Source organism: Borostomias antarcticus (genome assembly GCF_949987555.1).
Source record: "Borostomias antarcticus genome assembly, chromosome: 12".
NCBI lineage: Eukaryota > Metazoa > Chordata > Actinopteri > Stomiiformes > Stomiidae > Borostomias > Borostomias antarcticus.
Genome location: NC_140245.1, coordinates 6,478,888 through 6,498,358, shown reverse-complemented (window position 1 = coordinate 6,498,358; position 19,471 = coordinate 6,478,888). Strand labels below are relative to the sequence as shown.

The 19,471-nt window shown below is 39.2% G+C and overlaps 3 protein-coding genes across 3 annotated transcripts; 2 read left to right on the top strand and 1 right to left on the bottom strand.

The window, feature by feature from the left end:
• Positions 1 to 400: 400 nt before the first annotated feature.
• Positions 401 to 4,168, top strand: nebl (nebulette; the record flags this gene model as incomplete). Its single annotated transcript, XM_084447094.1, has 7 exons — positions 401 to 469; positions 763 to 857; positions 1,081 to 1,165; positions 2,374 to 2,481; positions 3,120 to 3,297; positions 3,743 to 3,852; positions 3,992 to 4,168. The coding sequence occupies 7 exons, from the start codon at positions 401 to 403 to the stop codon at positions 4,166 to 4,168; spliced, it is 822 nt and encodes a 273-aa protein (XP_084303220.1).
• Positions 4,169 to 7,224: 3,056 nt separating this feature from the next.
• On the bottom strand, positions 7,225 to 17,314 carry riok1 (RIO kinase 1 (yeast)). Its single transcript, XM_084447096.1, has 17 exons — positions 17,177 to 17,314; positions 16,572 to 16,773; positions 16,181 to 16,271; positions 16,017 to 16,086; positions 15,872 to 15,914; positions 15,658 to 15,750; positions 15,216 to 15,328; positions 14,942 to 15,022; positions 13,908 to 13,994; positions 13,543 to 13,680; positions 13,205 to 13,308; positions 12,895 to 13,001; positions 12,106 to 12,171; positions 10,550 to 10,669; positions 10,322 to 10,375; positions 9,220 to 9,345; positions 7,225 to 7,864 (listed from the first exon to the last, which is right to left on the bottom strand). The coding sequence occupies exons 1-17, from the start codon at positions 17,227 to 17,229 to the stop codon at positions 7,754 to 7,756; spliced, it is 1,659 nt and encodes a 552-aa protein (XP_084303222.1). The 5' UTR covers positions 17,230 to 17,314; the 3' UTR covers positions 7,225 to 7,753.
• Positions 17,315 to 17,665: 351 nt separating this feature from the next.
• Positions 17,666 to 18,920, top strand: lyrm4a (LYR motif containing 4 a). The gene is made up of 3 exons (XM_084447095.1): positions 17,666 to 17,757; positions 18,084 to 18,204; positions 18,718 to 18,920. Exons 1-3 carry the CDS (start codon positions 17,672 to 17,674, stop codon positions 18,787 to 18,789), a joined length of 279 nt encoding a protein of 92 aa, XP_084303221.1. The 5' UTR covers positions 17,666 to 17,671; the 3' UTR covers positions 18,790 to 18,920.
• The last annotated feature ends 551 nt before the right edge of the window (positions 18,921 to 19,471 follow it).

Sequence of the window (19,471 nt, the reverse complement as noted above, 5' to 3'; positions counted from 1 at the left end):
GTACTAATTCCAAATAGACTAAATTACAAATGTCACCATTGGAGTAAAATGATCTTGAGTCTTACTGTCAATCAACATAAGGTATACTGGTACATACTGTAATTTACATAAAAAGGAGTGTGCTTTTAATTTGTGCACAATAAATTGTGAATTGATGACTATGCTATACAATGTTGTTTCCCAGAGGGCTGGGTGAAATGTAATGTGTTTTTGTTTGGTGGCCACCCTTCACAACACTGATTTGGTAATCCTCCAAGTATCGGAAGACATGCTGATATACAAACTGTGTTTGTTGCTGGATAGACTGCAAAGACAGACTGCTAGTGAGCTAAAATTTGAGCAGTTGCATATTTTTGTACTGCACAATTAGCATCCACAATAGATAATTGACGCTCTGAAAATGAATCCTCATTGTGCACGTTGTGGGAAAATTATCTACGCCACAGAGAGAGTCAACTGCTTGGATAAGGTAAGGCTTGTCAGTCTCTAAATGTACCTGGTAGATATCATTGTATTTTGATGGATTTCCAGTTGGGATTCACAATTCCAGTCAAGAAGTCCTTTGTAGCTTTATATTTTATCAGTTACCTTTCACTTATAACATGAGGTGATGCAGACACAGAATTAGAGAGAGATTGCAGTGATGGCATCACTCAACTAACTGGCCAACGTTTATTATTATGAATTGACACCAGAGACAATGACAATTTCCACAATTAGTTGTCCAACTATAATTTTTAACGACCTTTTCCTGTCATCCAGCACTGGCATAAAGCATGCTTTCACTGTGAGGTATGCAGAATGCCTCTTAACATGAAGAACTACAAAGGATATGACAAGAAGCCGTACTGTAACTCGTGAGCATTATTTTGAAAACACTTCAATGTTGAATTCACACAATAGGCTGTGTTCTGTCATATTGCTAGTTATAAATATTTCATGAAATTACACTGAAATCATAGACTGAATTCATTGGGTAAACACAATTGATTATTATGCTGGTACTTACAATAATAGTAAGTTTTATGAGCAACCTAAATGTTTTTGATTCTCCTTTAATCATTCCTATTGTCATAAAAGGCACTATCCAAAGCAGTCATTCACCACTGTTGCAGACACTCCTGAGAACCTGAGACTGAGACAGCAAAGTGTGCTTCAGAGCCAGGTATATACACGGCCACGTTGGCTTATTGCATCATTGAAACCGTACACCGTACTAAAAAGGAGTGAATATAGATTCATGATGTTCTGTGCTTTGGAAATTGCTTTTTATTTTTTTGTATGGCATTCAATTGTAATTTCTGTCTTCTTTATAACTAAAGTCCCCAAACTTACCAAAGGGAAGGAGCTTAGACATATCATAAAAGGGTGTGGCACTGAGGTCCATATGGGAAAAACTGGCCATCTCTGATCTCTGCTGGCACCAGAAGGAGCCCCATGGCCTCTCCATCTGTCAGTGTGCACTGCTGCTGCCAGCTCTATCCTGTGGGTTCCTGGCATGCACCGCTTATTTTTAATGTACTGTGGGTGATGCTGTTTTCTTGAACATGTTTATGAAATAGGCTTGTCTCTAAATAATTGGAAATTAATACAATAGGTTGAAAAATATACCTCCAGTAAGAGCAACTATACAAAATATTTTAAAAAACCGTGCCAATCTTAAGAACCATGTTCAAGGTAAAAACTATGAAACTGGTTTGGAAACCGGTGGGATGACATGCATCCTGGTCCTGGGGCCAAAAAGCATTAGTTATTCCATTATCCAGCTTATTACTGATAGGCTAGTTGACGTGGCCTTGCAGTCAGTATGCGAGGGCTGGGAACTTAAGACAAACCCCAAATATCATTTGATATTAACCAAAAATCTATTTTGACTCTGCCTGCACAAACAGGAAACGAACACCCATCTAGTGAAATATTATATTACAGAAAAGGTGTCTAGAACCCCTCATTCAAGTAATTAAATGAAGTAGACAGGCTCAATGTTGCAGCAGCATGCTCACTTTTAATTTCTGCCAATTTTCATTTCTACCAATCAATTTTTAAAGCAAAAATCATGTTACTCTCGTCATTGCGCACGCGCACACACACACGCACACACACACACACACACACATTTTTCAAGTTACTTGCGATTTCTTATGTGACACTCAAATGTGCAGTGAGGTTAATCGCATTCCCTCTCCTTAGCCAAATATGATGATCTGGTGTACACCTCTATTCAGAGACAATATGTGGAGCTAGTAGAAGCCACTGCCATGTTACACCAATATACTGTATTCCTTTCAGATCAATGCAAGTGTATTAGGGGGAGGGGGGCATAATAAAGATTTGTTTGATATTTATAGTTGAATATTTTAACCTTATTTCTAGGTTAAGTACAAAAAGGATTTTGAAGCCAGCAAAGGAAGAGGCTTCAAATTTGTGCTGGACACTCCAGAACTCCAGAGACTGAGGAGAACCCAGGAACAGATCAGTAATGTAGGTTGAAGACCCATTTGACTGTCAACTGTTTATTTTACCGTACATTATGTACAGTAGGTGCACACACACTGTGTTCTGTGCAGGGGTGTGATATTTCATTGTATATCAAGTGATGATGTGGCCATTCAAAGTATTTGTAGCAAGGTTCAATTAGGCACTTCAAGGAAATCAAGAGAGTATTGAGCTTCGGTTGCTTTTGCTTTAATCTGACCAACTTTGTAGTAACAAAACATAGAGGCTGATGGATTTGATGTTTTCCCAATTGCTGGTAATTTAACGTCAAAAGAATGAAGACATGTTATAAGTCTGAATTGCAAAGATAATTATGATTTAATGTTAATTTAATGTTGAAAATGTTGCACCATTACTGTTCTTGGATTTTAATATTGGTGTTATTTGGCTGTTGGCTGCTGATTCACACAAGGCTGGTGTGAGTTAACAAAAGCTGATATAAATTGCCTCTGCTGAGCTGATAAAATTTGACTTCAAAACATGATCTTAACTGAAGCTGGATTATTTAATTGTGAATTTATCCAGGTGTTTTCCTGGAACATACAGTAGACATAAGGTCATGATCCTAACTACAATGTTTGATATAATATACATGCAAACTTGATTGATGATTTAAATTGCAGGCCAAATACCGTAAGGATTATGAGGTGATGGGCTCCCAGGGAGTTACCCAGGGGGCTCAAGGGCCGTACCTTGTGAGGTCCCAAATGCGGCAAGAGAACCAGACACCAGGGAACCCAGCACACAAGGGTGTGCACCAGTACATCATGGAAATGGCCCACAGGCCAGGAATCATCGTAGGTGGGCCTCTTCCTCTCCTATGAACTTTTTATAATAGCTACTGGACAAACTTGTGATAGTGGGTGATTTTGTGTCAGGCACTGATTAGAACCACTTTCCTCCAGAGGACCTACATTTCTATTGCTTAAAAATATGCATAATGGAAAATTATGGGTAATAATATCATTTGTTTCTCTTGATGTGAATCCCTATATGGCTCCCTGGACCCTGGAACTCTTTGGGCAAATTCACAAAGATATATTAAGGAAAAAATCAATCTAAGCAGTTTTGGAATTTGAAATGTATGCTTGATATGTTGATATGAATGTTCCTTAAGAGTGCATGTTTTTACTTTGATAATGCAATAAATAAATAAAAACTAACTATTCCACCATATACAAGATCTAAGTTGAATTATTTTGTCATCAAAGATATAAAACTAGACTACAATGTTTGTTTTTTCCAGCTCCAGTGCTGCCAGGGGCATACTACCCAAAATCACACACCCTGGGGCACAGCTACATGCATCAGACCAGCATGCATTCTTTAAGGTCCATGCAGCATTGTTCACATCCGGTGAGTCAATTGATCTGTACATTTACCTGAGTACTCAGTACATTTACCTGAGTTATTCAAAGATTTTTTACAATAATGTTTATAATATACATTTTGAACCTTTATTTGGTTTGGCCCCTACTTTTGTCATTTCTAACAGAGTGTGTACAGAGCCCTCTATGACTATGTCAGCCAAGACACTGATGAGGTGTCATTTCTGGATGGTGACCTCATCCACAGCGTGCAGCCAATTGATGGGGGTTGGGTGTATGGCACAGTCGAAAGAACTGGTAGGTCCGGTATGCTCCCTGCCAACTACATCCAGGGGCTTCGCTAATGCTGGATCCTGAATTACTATTCACTGTACAAACAGAGTCTACTGCTGTTTCATCCTGCAAATGTAACCAAGTTTAATTGTTTGAACTCACTCAGTTCAGCCACAATGCTAGCTTTTCGGTGGAGTAGCTGGGTGTTTATGGGCGGTTGTTACGCGCATTTGTGAGTTAGAGGAGCCAAGATTAAACCCAGCAAGGGGCAAGTGAGGGTGGAAGAGCGAGACAGACACATTAGACAAACTCATCCTCAATCAGCAGTCTAAAATGAGAAATGCTTTGAGACCATCTCTTTATAAATCTTTCTTGCATTCTATGAACTATGTGCTAGCCAGCTACTGTACACCACTGAAAAGTTAGCAATTCACAGTTGGGTGAAACTTAAACTGAGTGATTTAAACTAATACAGCAAGTTACATAATGCATTATTTGGTATCATCACCTGGCATAAAATGGTTCAACCGACATGTTTGTCATCCTGTGAAACAACCAGTCACATTGCATGTCCTAGTTAAATTGACTTTGGTTTTAACATCGCTAAATGTCATAGTGACTTGTATGCGTTTTTAAGGTCCCCTATTATGGGTCCTAATATAGGTCTCTGGGGTCCCAAAACATGTCTTTGAATATTTTTGCTGAAAATACCCCTCAGATTAAGCATTCTAGCATGCTACTATACCCATTTCAGTCTTGTTCTGGACACGTCGTTTGTGTCTGTAGCTTTAATGCAAATGAGCTGCTGCTCCCAGTCACTCTGAGCCAACTGAGCCAGACAGTTTTTGCTAGAGAGCATGCGAGCACATTATATTAACTTGTAATAATCATGCCAACCAACAGCTTATGTTACTTTTTTGCAGTACCTAAAAACGTTCGGTAACATGGTAACATCTGAGTTGTTGTCCTATCTTGTTTGACTGTTGATGACATCTTTCTGCTGTCCTGACTGCTTGTCTAAGGTGGCCGCCAAAATAGAATTGAAATCCTTTCAATATGGCTGGTGCCTCGGACGCCTCAGATGTGCCACCTCACCATGCTCCTCTTTGCCCACTGGAAATGCTTTGTAATGCTGCCTGGTGACCAGTGGTGGGAATCATAAATATTGATTTTTGGAGATCATTCAAAATTCCAGAGTATTTTGAGAGTTAGTTTAGAATTTGCTCTGATGTGGCCCAAATATTTTTATCTTAAGATTAAGATAAGGAGCTAAAAATATGACTTCTCATTGTGGCGACGCCTTTAGTTAAAGTGTCTGTGCCAAATATGATTGGAACCGAGAACCGGACTCCAAATTGGTCAGAATTGTAGACGTGATAAACTCTTCTTTCTGCTATCTGCTATAGTGTTCTGTGATGCTGTGTCTTGTTTCTACATCAGCTCAAGCATTTTACATACACTAAAACTGTCGATGGAAAAACTTAATGTATCATGACCCAATTTATGTTGAATATAAAATAAACTGTACTGACGTTGACTAGTTCTTTCCGTTGTTGTGTGAACTTGTGTCATTAATAAACTTGTAGCCCAAGTTCTACAACTTGGGAATTTGGACATATCTGCCCCAATGAGTGATTTTCTTCTTTTTAAAAGTGTGACAGTCATGTCTGAAAGAACAAAACAATCAAAAGTATGGATCCACTTATGCTGAAAGATTTGCAGCAGCATGGATCTCATCCGTGAAGTGGTTTATTTGACTGCCTCTGTAAGATTGAGATCCCTCAACCTCCAGCTGCCATGCAGGCCTGCATCCCCGGGACTCACAATCGGCTTCATAGCAACGAAACCCAGTTGAACAGGACAGATCCCCTTTCACTCACCTCCTCCAAGTGTACATTTCAATGGCAGCTGGCAAAGCCTTTATACACTATAATCCCACTGTGTATTAACTACAATTAACATGAATGTGCTTCAACTGCAAATTACTCCCTGACGAACCTTCGTTTGAGAGATGATCATGACCAAGGCCCTTAAAGATACACCGAAAGGGACGTTGGAGAACATTTTGCTTCCGTACTTTGACGTATTTCTTCCTGAAACGGGCGGGACATACGTTTAGATGAATTTCATTGTAACGTTATCGAGCGGGATATTTAACACTTGAGGCTGCAGAGTTGTTGACGTTTTGATTGACAGGGTGGATGTCGAGATTATTGTCCTAAAATCTAAGGTAGCCTACCTGGGGTGCGTTCAAATTCAGCGAACATGGCAAACTAAGTTCCATTAGCTTTGAAAACATGTTTGCGACATAGGCAAACGTTCGTTGCAAACATGTTGGGTGCGTTCAAATTCTGCGAACATAGCGAACGATTGCGAACTATTTTCCGTTAGCTTTGTGTTCGCCGCAAACGTTTGCTAACAGAAGCTAACAGTCTGGAGAGGTAGTTTGCCAGTAATGTAACAAGGATCACAATGGACCCAGGCTTGTAGCCTAGCGATATTTTGGAACATTGTTGGGTTTATGCGAACTATTTGGAACGTTCATTAAAAGCCGTTCAAATGTGACCGTTTGGAGAAAACATGTTTGCGACAAACATTCGCCTGTTAGCTGAATTTGAACGCAGCCGTTTTCTCCAAACGGTCACATATGAACAGCTTTCAATGAACATTCCAAATAGTTCGCATAAACGCAACAATGTTCCGTTACTGGCTAACTACCTCTCCAGACTGTTAGCTTCTGTTAGCAAACGTTTGCGGCGAACACAAAGCTAACGGAAAATAGTTTGCTAACATTCGCTATGTTCGCTGAATTTGAACGCACCCCAGGTGTTGTAATTGCACCTGACCTACCGTTTTCCAGGAAGTAAGAAATTATATACTTTGATATAAGATTACAACAAAAGTAGAATTTTGTAATTTTTTTGGCATACAGTACATCGTTGAATAGGTGAACACTATGACCAATTATGTGAACCAAAATGGGACAGAATGCTTTTTTCCTTAATGTGCGACTTTAATCTCAAAACACTGCTGCTGAAAAAAAGAATACACAGCAATGTAACCTCCCCTTCCAATTAGTGACAGAGATTAATATGTATTGAATTGTATGTTTTATATATCAGTAGGACACAACATTGTATGTAAATTGTAGTTCAGTATTGCGATTGTTGTTCTGTGGAATTGTTACAGCTTCAAAAATAAATGAGTAAACTACAACTCAGCAACCGTTTTCTGGGCATCTCTGCACACAAAGGGTCAAATATTTGGGCAAATACTGACTGTTAATTGACCGTCATTAGTTGGTTATTAATCAATAACCAATAAGCCTACAATGAACCAAAAAATGATATCAAATGTTTTTGGGACAATAATATTGTGTGCTGAAGTTTATTCCATTACTTAGATCATCTGTCATTTAACCATTTTTAAACCACCCTGGGTGTCACGTCATTTCCACCTGAGGGAGACATCATTTGAAGCTGTCCCACTTCATACTCTCATCATACAAGTTACAAAATGGCTTTCGAGTTCAGGCAATATAGTCACACATGTTCATAATGCGTATTATTTGTTGTGTGTCCGACTTCATTACACAGGAATTTAGTTCAGTCCTATGGGTGGAACAGATGTCTGTGATGTTCCTCAAATTTTCCTCATTATTTGCCTTTCTTCGTTTTAGAAACCTTCTCCTTGCGCTTCTTCACATGTTTTGGTACTTTGTTTTTCCTTTTTTCTCTCTGGGCTTCTTTGGCTACTTTTTTTCTTTCCTAAAAATGCAAAGAGAAACATTTGAGTACAGTGCCAATATGAGAATTCAAGACAAAAAATAATTTGAATGGTGAAAGATGCAAAACTTTTAATATACACTACATAATCACTAGGGGTGTAACGATACACGAATCTCCCGATACGATACACGATACACGATATTGGGTTGAAGATAACAATACGATACGATACACTTAGGGCAGGAGTGAAACGTTGCAGTAGTGCTGCTGTTCACACCAGTAGTGCATTTCTCCACATTTCTACTCCACTACACTGTGAATTTAGAGCTTAACTGTTGTAATATCACGGATAGGCCTAGACAAAAGATGTGTTTTTTACCAGTGTTGTGTAGCCAGCGTTCAGATATACAATAAACATATCACAATATTCTTTTCACCTTGACAATACGTAGTGAAGTTTCTGTATCGCGATATATTGTGGCACGATATATTGTTACACCCCTAATAATCACTAACCTAAACTGCCATTTCACCTGAGAAAACCATAGATGTGTCTTAGCAGCGGCAAAATGTTAATGTTTAATTCCACAAAATTGTCATATTTAATTCCACAAAACAATGCGTTTCCAACACACTCTGTCCATATTTATTTCCCATGATGTTCTATTTTAATCACACTCAACACAACCTGCTCCATCAACACTGTGAAGTTAAATGATTTCCTGCAGTCTGTTATTAACATTCAGTCTAACTACCAGTACAGTTAATTGTGGCTGGACTGTAAGCTGTCCCTCTGCTATCCCACAGGAGAATGTATACTAATCACATATTCAGGAATAGGCTTACACCGTGTCCTAACTACACGCGATGCGAGCGAGCATCAGCGACAAAATGCGTTCCATTGCTTTGTTTTCTATTGTTATGTCCTAACTGGACGCGAGCGACGCAGCGCAACGTTTTAACTGCCCTTTTGACACTCGCCCTATTCCCATTTTCCTCCTATTGCTCGCGTTGACAGGCATTCGTTCTTTAACTGTCTTCAGTTGGGAATATAGACAAATGAAATTTAACGGTTTCAGTTAGGACAGCAAGGATGCGATACGTCGCGTTCTGTTGCTTGCGTCGCAAGCAGTTAGGACACGGTGTTATCGTATTGATAGCACTGCTACTGGTCAGATAGCCCACTAACTGCGCTCACTACTCCCCTCTTGTGGTTGAGAGTGGTGGTGCTGTTTCTGACATAAAGGCTATGCTGCTATGGCAACTTTGATCTTTGAATGGGAGACTACTGTCATGTTGCTTTGTCTTATTCTGTTAAGTTAAATATTTTAAGTACAAAACCCCCAAGCGGATATCCATAAATTCTTGAGGAAATAAGAGTAGACCAGATATACCTTCTTGTCTAAGTCGTCTCCTTGCTCCTCTTTGTCATCATGTTCCTTATCATCCTCCTCATCCTCGCTCTCTTCCTCTGACCCAGAGCTCTCCTGCACGTCACAGTGTTCCAGTAGGGCAGGAACCTACAGGGACAAATCCAACAAAATCAGTACCATTTTATTTGAGATGATTTGATCATGCATACTTGTTCTACATTCTGGTAGTTCTCAGATACTAAAATTACCACTTTTGTCAAGTGGAAGTACAAAGTACTACTTTTGGTGCCATAGACTAATATGATCAATTATGGAGGTTGGAGGTACAATTAAAGTGTCCCCTTTCAGCTGTTCTACTCAAAACACGCTCAAAGAGCAGGGGAAGAATCCTCCCTCTCAGCAAGGTGGACGTATTGTCGCACTAACAGACCTATCAAGTGTTGTACTCAATTTGAAGGTGAATATTAGCATCTGCAAATAGTAGAATATTAGGAAAAAATGATAGATTTTTTAAAATGTGTATATTTTTATGCTAGAATTTATAATAAATGTATTAACGGACAACTAACCACTGGTCACACTTTTTTGTACAGTAGATTACTTGCAGAGCTTTCAATACCACATTTTCACTGCTCTTTATGCTCTTCTGATCATCCCTGAAGAAGGATATCAGATCTGCAGTATATACTACCATGGGTGGAGTGGATGGATGAAGAGTCTAGCTAGTTAGCTGCATAGCGAAATGACTGAGATGGGGTGAGTGTTTACCTCAGGTTTAGCTAGTAGCAGCGTTGTTGACGAGATCAATTACTTGCACAGAAATGTTAGCTTACTCGTAGAAAAATTATTACTTCGGCTAATTCTTCAGAATTGAAAAGATCCAGTGGTAATCTTAAGAGGAATGTATTTATGTAGGGCAAAATGTCTATAATGTGGTTGCTGTTGACCATTGACAACATGGCAGATCTCCACCCATTGTATTGGACATTTATTGCATATAGAATGACATGCTGCCAGAATTTGGGACCAGCCTCAACTGGAATTATTAGATTTCCAGGTTTACCATGTGATACTCCCCAAAATACCTCTGCTGGTGTAACGAGTGAACATGAGTCAGCCTTACCGTTTGAACTCCAGACAGGTCCTTCTTCAGTCCTGTCACCGTCTGGTAGAGGATCTGGACCACAAAATAAAGCAGGTCAAGACCATTCATACAGTGACTTTCAAGCAGTGATTCTTTTTTTCTTACTCTGTATTCCAGCACTTTGGCTATTAATGTCAGTTTTCGTGTCAGTCTTATGCTGAATGCATGTTATTTGCATATTGGACCTTAAGCAATAAAGCAACTCACATTGTCGTTGTGTGTGTTGAATGAGGACTCCTCTCCCTTCATCTTTGTCATGGTGTCAACATCGCGTTCATAGTGGCTCACTTCTGTAAGCGTACGAGGAATGTACGCATTCTTAAAAACCTGCAATTTGTTTTACATGAAGAGAAAGAAGATTGATGTTAGAGAACAATCTTACTCAAGGCAAGTAACTGGTACAGAAAGTGTTTGGAGGTAGTTCAATTATTTTCCTATTGGCCTCAATGGATGGAATTAGCTACCATAAATATATAGCCTATGCACTTTCATTTTCAGCCCAAATTCTCTTGACTAAGGTTTTAACGCGCTGGATTTTAAATTTCTTCTACAGGCCTCCGAATTACACAAAAGTTATCTCGGTGAGTCAAACCTCTTATAATATGCCGTAAATAAGGTCCAGGTTGTCAAAAACGAACATTCTCCTTTAATTGTTTAATAATGTACTGTGTATCAGACTCCCTTCGCCATGCAGGCTCCAAAAGAATATGAGCTGATGAAAGAAAAAAAAGATGATCTGATGAAAGAAAAAAAAGAGAAAAAAAGTGGACAGATGTGTAGGAAGGTGGTGATCTGAACGCGTTGGTGAGTCTATTTGGTGTTCTGGTCCTTATAAAAGCCTGATGTCATGCTTTTTGGGGGGGTTTGTTTTTTTGAGAAGAGGTTGACGCGTGCAGGAGTGGTAGGCAAGAAAGGGAGGACTTCAGTATTAGCACAGCAAAAAATAAATATTTCATGGCTGGTAAAGCTATTTTTGTTAAAATTTTATTTAAAGTGATGTTTGGACCCAGAGTGTAAATCCTTCAGTCTGACCTGGCTCTGCGCCCTCCCCCACTAGTCCTTTTCTAGTAACAGATACAGTAAGCGCCCCCCTCACCCCCCTCACAGGCTACCCTGCAAACAATCACCCTGCAGCCCGGCCTCAACTCTGGATGGAAAGCCTTCCACCAGTTCCCATCACTGCCAACCACCAAAACAACCTGTTACAAAAAATATTCCCTTTTTATTAAAAAGGGACCTGTGTAGGCACATTTTACACAGTTGTACACCTCCGTACTGTACCGGTATGTACTGTGTAGCTTTGTTGATTTTCATTCGCACTCTATATTTTGTCGCCGCACTTCCTTCTTGTTTTAACTTTCTTTCTGTTTGGCTCTGACACACTCTGACTGTAAGTTTGTTACAAAAAAAAAAACTAGAAATGGTGCCGACGGGTAGTTTTGGAGCCTCCCTGTGCTTCAGATCCGCTCTGAAATGTCATGGGTTCCAAGTTGGCCCATGCTACGCTGTCGTTGGGGTAGAGGTAATAAATATCACAGAAAATGGTGTTTGTTAGCTTGCGTACAATAACCGTGAATGTCCACGTCATCAATTGAAGTTCTACGCTACAGTACTGTATGTCAGTCCAAGTACCTCGTAATTTGGCCCATAGTCATTGTAGGGTCACATGGACTGATTAAGTTTGTGAACATATTAAGATACGCCCATGCGCCTTAGCGTAACAAAGATACAATTCGCTAATTCATACAGTATGAACCCTTTACCTCCTCATCCACACTCTCCTGATTGGATCTTTCCTCTGCCGTCCTCTCAGAAGTAATGTCCATTGCCTTCAATTAAAAATAAACCATCATGCATCAACATTCACTAGGTGCTACTCATATGTTTCAATGGATGAGGGTTGGAGTTCATTCAGAGCTGCTACGAAATACTGGAATTTCAGATGTAAATAATTTGAATTGTCAGTAACTGACAATGTTTTAATACACCTGGATGTTCTAATAAATCAGAGCAGCAGCAGCTACTATAAATAAGGTGGGTTATATATTTTCTTTCACTGCCAACCCAGGTTAGCTTAGATAACTGACTGATATACATTTAGATCTAGACTGATCTGTATGTATACTAGCTACCAATCAGACTCTCTTTGCTATCAATAGAACTTGTGACAAACGTACTTTCATTTCATTGTACTATTGTAAATAGAAATTCATTCTGTGAAACTCCACAATTTCTAAATCACAAAAACAGCTATTTTTTTTATCTAACCTATATATTGTTATGATACACTCCTATTGGTATGAAGAGGCACTCTAAAAATCAAGCTACATTTTGTAACTTTAAATAGGTCATAGACAAAATACACAAAAACAATAATTTCTTAGTACCAAAATAGCAGACATTACTGATACATTTACATGATAATGCATAGTATGCCATTCAAGGTAATTCAAAAATTCTGAACTGACTCCAACCCTGCCAACTCCAAAACATAAAGAACACCTTCACGTACAAACAATATTAGACATCTGAAATCCTGCTGATCCACACACCTTTTCTAAATAGAGGTGGATGTTGCTGCTGGTGATGGAAGGATCAGTGACAAACTCAAAAAGCTCCCGCACTGTCATCACAGCTACCCCATGCTTCAAGAAGAAGTCTAAAGGACAAGTGGAAAACGTTATAGGTATTAAGAAATAATCAGAATAGATACAAGCATTACATCAACAACCGTATAGGAAATCTCCTTAATATTTACAGATTAATTTTATTTTATATACATTTTATATTAATTATTTTATATTATATATTTTAAATGACAGTTACAAAAGTGGAACAAAGATGAAAAATGCCCCAACCCACCATTCACATTGCTGCAATCTTTACGCAGGAACTCCAGAGCGTGCGGGTGGTCATGCTCAACTGACTGTGACACATCAATGATGTATGCATCACCGTTGTGGTACCTTGAGTAAAATAAAAGAACATTTCAAATGAAGTTGTTCATCCGACTAGAGAAAGCTCTTACAAAGTTACGATGTGCAACAGGCTACACTTCTATTGTTTTGCAAACGTTAATCTATGTGTGGTGGAATCTTGATTGGTGACGAACATTTTCAGCAAAGGTTTCCTCCACCTCCGGACAATATAAGCAAAAATAACGTGCATGCTTTAGAAAACTACTAGAAAAGGAAACATACAGCATGTTGAACTCGCTGAGGTCCGCATGGACCAGACGTGCCTCCTGGTACATCCTGCGCATGTTCTCGATCACCTGCAGGTAGAGCTCCCTGGCTTTGGACTCCGACAGAGATGCATTCTTCAACAGGGGAGCAGGCCTGACAATTTTGACGCACATTTTGCAGATCAATAATGTATTATGGGCTACTACTGATATCTTTTTGGCCTCCAAAGGGCAATGGCAAAGGCAATTTCACTTTTGCAGTGTAATAATACGGATATTAATGTAAATTATTATTCAACAGTTCATAATCAACACATGTATGACTGCAAACCTAAGATGTCACTGTAACAAATGGCAGAAAAACATTGTGGTGGTCCTCACATGTCATCCCTTCCTATGAAACCCATGACAAGCACATGGCTTCGCAGCAGAATTGGCTCAGGACTTGGGATCCCTGCGGTCTGCAACCTAACAACAAAGCCAGCAGGAAGAGAGGGCAGAAACATGGTGAAATTTAAAAGACTTGGGTTCTTATCTTGCCAGTGCAGAGCAACAAGCTACCCCCCTGCCCCAAAAATAAAAATAAAATCAGAAGCACTTTAAAATAATCTGTTTTTGCATGCTTGCCCACATTTGTTTGCATGGTGTACATAAGCTGATTATGATCATCTCCTCTTTAGGGAAATCATGAAGTTTTTAGGAGATCAACATAAAGCACTATTAATCGCATGCCTCTAATAACCATGCCCTTGTGATGAATTTGTGGGGGACCTCAGACCTCTGCAGCCCCAGGTGATAGACTTTGTAAATACCACTTTTTCTTCTTCTTCTTGTGTATTCTCTTATATACATGCATTTCTGTAAACGGTATCTTTTTGCATTATCTTGTGCATATTTCTCTTGTATGTTGTTTTGCATTATCATGGGTAAATGTTATGTAAACACCTGTTTGTTGTATGTTCAACCTCTTGTGTATAATGTTGTAGTGGTGTTATTTTTTACATAAGAAGGATTTAAGTTTTGTGCCAGTTTTTAATATAATTGTCTTTCACATTTTTATGAATTATATTTTGTTTTTGGGAAGCCACATGCTTATTTTCACTTATTTACGAATTAGTTTTGTGTGTGTAGTGTTAATACTACTTACACCTTTGCAGGAATCTTGTATGGCTTCCCGGTAATGCCGCCAAGGGTCTCTGGAATTGGCGTCAATGACCTCTAACAACTGCGCGCTTCTGAACATAATTTTGTACTGCGCATGTGCAGTTTAGTGCCACCAGGTCCTATTGGATCCTGTTGGATTCGGACTGAGAACTGGAAGTCTAGATTAAAATAGTAATTCCACTAATTCAATATAACAAAGTTTCATGTTTTCGCCCCATGAATGATCTTCCTGTTCCAGTGTAGCAGCTCACCTGATGAGGTTCCTCATCTCCTTCTCTGCCCAGGTTCGCACCATCTTCCTCGGGTTTCCTTTACAGTAGCCACGCCGGAACCTGGAAAACAACACTACTGAGGCAACTCCTGTCCACTCTTAGGTAGACCATAACGTTATGGAGGGAGGGAGAAGAGATGCCAGAGAGTGCCCTGAAACAACACCCTCTGGCCTTTCTAAGGGGTAATGTTCGGCAGAAGATTCTTGCAGTTTCCTAACCCTGACCCCCAAAAAACACAAGAAATGCTCCTCACCTGAATTCCCCGCTGACATACTTGTCACGATCTTTGAACAATAAGATGGAGGTCTTGTATATCTTGATGGCTCTGCTCTCACCATTTGCAGTGGTTGCGTGGTAGACATTTGCCTGATGATAGAAAGAATGTATTATCCAAAGAGTAATTGTAAAAACCGACCCAAAGGGGAAAGGCTTAGCGGGCAGGCGAACTGAGCATGCAACCAGAGAGCTGCTTCTCCATCTGCCTCATTACAGCACCACGCAGTAGAGGAAAATAGCCATGTACATGCATTACATTTTGCAGTCACTCAAAGGTAGTTTGAAGCCACTCCACTTGCATTTGGTGGATTTCAGGAAAAATAAATCCCAGAAAAAGCAAATTTTGTAAGGCAAGTAGACAGTACCTCAGTACTCTTAAAAGTGATAGATCAGTTCAGTTAGAAGTTTGGTTTACTTGCCTCTTTGCCTGTGCTAATGCATCCGTTTATTTCAGAAATGACTCCCCTACTCAGCATCTTAAACAGAATCATACGAGTCCGCGGATCCAAGACCTATTAAAAACAAAAGACAAAGGAAATTACAAGAAATTCACAATCAGATTTCTATTGTTTTAAGGTGCTATATGTGAAATTGTCTCTTCATTCCCTTGTTTCTTCAGCTTTAGGCTCATACCTGCTCAACTGTAGCCCGATCAGATTTGTCTTTCACTCGATGCCTAAGACAAATAGTAACAATAAAGGTATGATCACTATAATGAGCTAGTCTAGCACTAGCCTCTTTTACATGTGCTTAACATCACAAATGGTGTCTGACGTACATGTCAGCTTCCCGTTGCCTCTGCATTGCAGTCACTTTGTTGATCACCGAGTCTGCATAGTTGAGCTTATCTAGAATGCAAATAAATCAGTAAGTCAATTCTCAATTCATTTTTCTCCTTTAAAAGCCTTATGTCACTGCAGTATATCATTTTATTTGCTTTACCTAGGTTTATCTTGTGTTCAAACTTCCTCAGAGCCTTGTCTGAAGGGGTCGACAACTTCTGTGACTTACTAGTGGAATTTTGTTTATTTGCCTGTATAAGTAAAAAAAACAAAAAAACAATTTACTTTACAACTTTTTAATGATAAGCCATCTCACTATGCTTAAGAAGCATTCATTGCAAAGTTATTGAACAGTGTTGCATCTTTCTGAGATTATTTCTACGAATATTACAAGATCAAATCAAATATTGGCACTGTGCATCCTAGAGACCAAGTAAAAATCATCTAGGGAGATCGATTACAGTCAAGGTAAGGATAAAATAAATTATATGTTTTTAGTGATTGAATTATCATCAAAACAGGCTGACGTCATAGTGTATCCTGTTTGATACCTGGTGAATCATTCCTGTTCTGGTGGCAGCATAGCGCTTTGTCAAGTCTGTCGCTGTCTCATCCCAGTCCCACTCATCATCATCATCATCGTCGTCCTCATCATCATCCTCATCCTCGAAATGAATTGATGCATCTGGATTAACTCCATTCATCTGGCATGTTGATGCAGGCATCCCCATAACTGGCTGCATATTGGTAGAACTGAGAGAAAACAGACATGTTAGACTGGAATGATATAGCCAAATCCCTTGCAATGTTTGATGGACTGACAATAAAAGCGCTTGACAATAATAAAGTAAAATAAAACTACTGACAAGAAAAAGAGACTGCCATGACGTCATCATTCTGTAATTACAACCATGCTAAGCTTGTTCTGGCCACAATCAGATGCAGAAAGGCACAGATGGGGATAGACAGTTTAGTAGCTGACTTAGCTAGCTGAGGTTACATGTTCATTGCTCACATTTAAGTTAGCACACATTTAAGAGGTATTAGCTAGAAAGCTACGGTTAACGTCACGTGTAGCTAATATAACGTTAGCTAATACATAAACATATTGCAGCTAATATAACGTTAGCTAATACATAAAAAACGTGCCCCATACCTGTCTGGTTCGTCCGCATCATCAAACTGCCCTGGTACGGGGGTCAAGGACATTATTTCAGCCGTGGTATGTCAATGTTACTACTAACGTTATTAAAAATTACTGTTACTAGTTAGGCTCTAAACTCAAGTAAACTCACGTTTGTCAAGCAAGACAAGACTGACACACTCGTGCGGTCTGCTTGCTCTAGCTGTGGGTGTACACTTCCGCCCATGTGTGTACGGAATCTGGGATGAATCAAAAGGGCCGAAAATCGAAATGTAGGCTGTTTTGTCTGAACTTGCACATGGAAATCAGAAGGCAATATCTAATAATCAAGCAATACAGATGTTATAGGCTTTACCCCTTGAGGACTCACTCGTTACCCAAAGTGTTGTTAGGGCATTCTGAGATTCTCTGCTCTTTCTTTCATATTCCAGTCCAGTGGGTGGCAGTAATGCGCTATGTAGGCTAAACACCATACTGTTATGCATTGGAAGAAGGTTTGTTTTCAACATGGCTTCTAGCAGCAAGACTCAAGTTATCTCCTTATACAGAATGCTCATCAGAGAAAGCATGAAATTCCCTTCGTATAACTACAGGTAGGGGAACATTACTTAAGTGAGAGTAACGGAATATGATTGATAGTTAGATAGTTAGATTGGATAGTTAGAACTCAGAAGTGTAGCTTCAGCAAATGCATGTTATGTCACCATGATTTTGCATTATTACAACTCAGAAGTCGATTAGCTTTAGCAAAATTCACCACCCTCATGATATTATGATAATGGAATAGACATTTCTTTAGCTATTTTATCATTAGGGAACTGCTTTCATTTGAATTGCCATGGTTTAGTGGTTATCATTGGCCAATAGCTGGTGTTTGACTCAGAAACTCTTAGATGCTATATTGTGTATGTGCCTCCAGAACATATGCCTTACGCAGGGTCAAGGATGGCTTCAGAGAGAATAAACATGTTGACAACCCTAAAACCCTGGACCTTCTTCTGAACCGGGCCAGAGAGACCCTAGCCATCATCAAGAGACAGGTGAAGACTCGGATATCTTGCATTCTTTCCACCACAAACATAACTCACAATTCATCACCATCATCAAATAAAGTTTTGAATAATCAATAACATACATTTAATTGAATGAACATACATATTATTGGATAAGCATAACTTGACAGTACTGTATAGAGAGTAATTATAATAATATAATAATACTGTAATAATAATAAAGCCTTTATTACCAGGTATGGCATTGACATTCTCTATTACAGTAACAACAGACACACAGGCAGCAAAAAAAAACTAAATATACTGTAAACAGAAGTGGAAACATATTTATAACAGTGAACATGGAGAATAGCAGCACACACCAGAGGCACACAACTGAAGGTTAGAAAAACAGCTGGGTTAAAAACAGTAACAGGGTTGGATAACCAGAGCAGCTTTCAACTGGAGGGAGATTCATTTACAGTTGTGTTAGAATCATAACAGGCTGGGATGTTATTTCAGTTTAACCCACTCTTGTTAACAGTGACTGTCTGTCTGCAGGTGTGCATTGGTCAGTTATACGGTGCCCAGAAGACCATTGTGGAGGAAAGAGTGGCCAAGAAAGACTTCTGAACTGATGGCAGTTACAGTCGTTTTGACAATGGTCTCACTGTTGGAGAGTGAGCAGACCAACATGAGAGGAATTCTTCTCATAGGACCTCTAAGACCACTTCAAGGCTTAACAGTCTCCCACTAGCCACTTACTGCAGATTTCTTTCAACTCAATTGTAATGATGTGATGTCTATAACCAACCCATTTTTGTATTTATTTTAATAAAAATTGACACTGTAATCAAATGTATATCTATTAATTTATTACACAGGATACATTTTATGGTCTATAAAGATATTTATGGTCTAGAAAGATACATAAATTAAACAATATATTTTAATTTCTAGCAGGACTATTTCTATAATTTTCAGTAGCCCATACAGCGGCATGTAGTAGGGGATGGGTAAATTGAAGGGGATAGTAACTTGAACAAGATTCTGTCTACTGAGAAACAGATGATAGGGCTTGGGGGAATGTAGTCCCAGACACAACCATCTTGTTTCTACACAGGTGTATCTATTTGTCTGATTGGCTCTACTGCATAGAATCCTATGCAATCAGACTAATAGATACACCTGTGTAGAAACAAGATGGTCGTGTCTGGGACTACATTTTCCCAAGCCCTATAGGCTACCTCTAACAGTAGCAGTCATGGGATAGGCTCAGGATGTTACTGCAAATTAATGTATGAACAAACAGCCC

What these genes read in the sequence shown, in the direction of transcription:
- riok1 (XM_084447096.1), bottom strand. Translation starts at nt 17,229, where the DNA reads ATGTCCTTGACCCCCGTACCAGGGCAGTTTGATGATGCGGACGAACCA. An exon ending in TCCACCTCTATTTAGAAAAG is followed by an intron (nt 12,172 to 12,894) that starts GTGTGTGGATCA and finishes TTTTAATTGAAG; the next exon opens with GCAATGGACATTACTTCTGA. An exon ending in GAGACGACTTAGACAAGAAG is followed by an intron (nt 7,865 to 9,219) that starts GTATATCTGGTC and finishes TTGCATTTTTAG; the next exon opens with GAAAGAAAAAAAGTAGCCAA.
- lyrm4a (XM_084447095.1), top strand. Translation starts at nt 17,672, where the DNA reads ATGGCTTCTAGCAGCAAGACTCAAGTTATCTCCTTATACAGAATGCTC. An exon ending in TTCCCTTCGTATAACTACAG is followed by an intron (nt 17,758 to 18,083) that starts GTAGGGGAACAT and finishes ATGTGCCTCCAG; the next exon opens with AACATATGCCTTACGCAGGG. An exon ending in TAGCCATCATCAAGAGACAG is followed by an intron (nt 18,205 to 18,717) that starts GTGAAGACTCGG and finishes GTCTGTCTGCAG; the next exon opens with GTGTGCATTGGTCAGTTATA.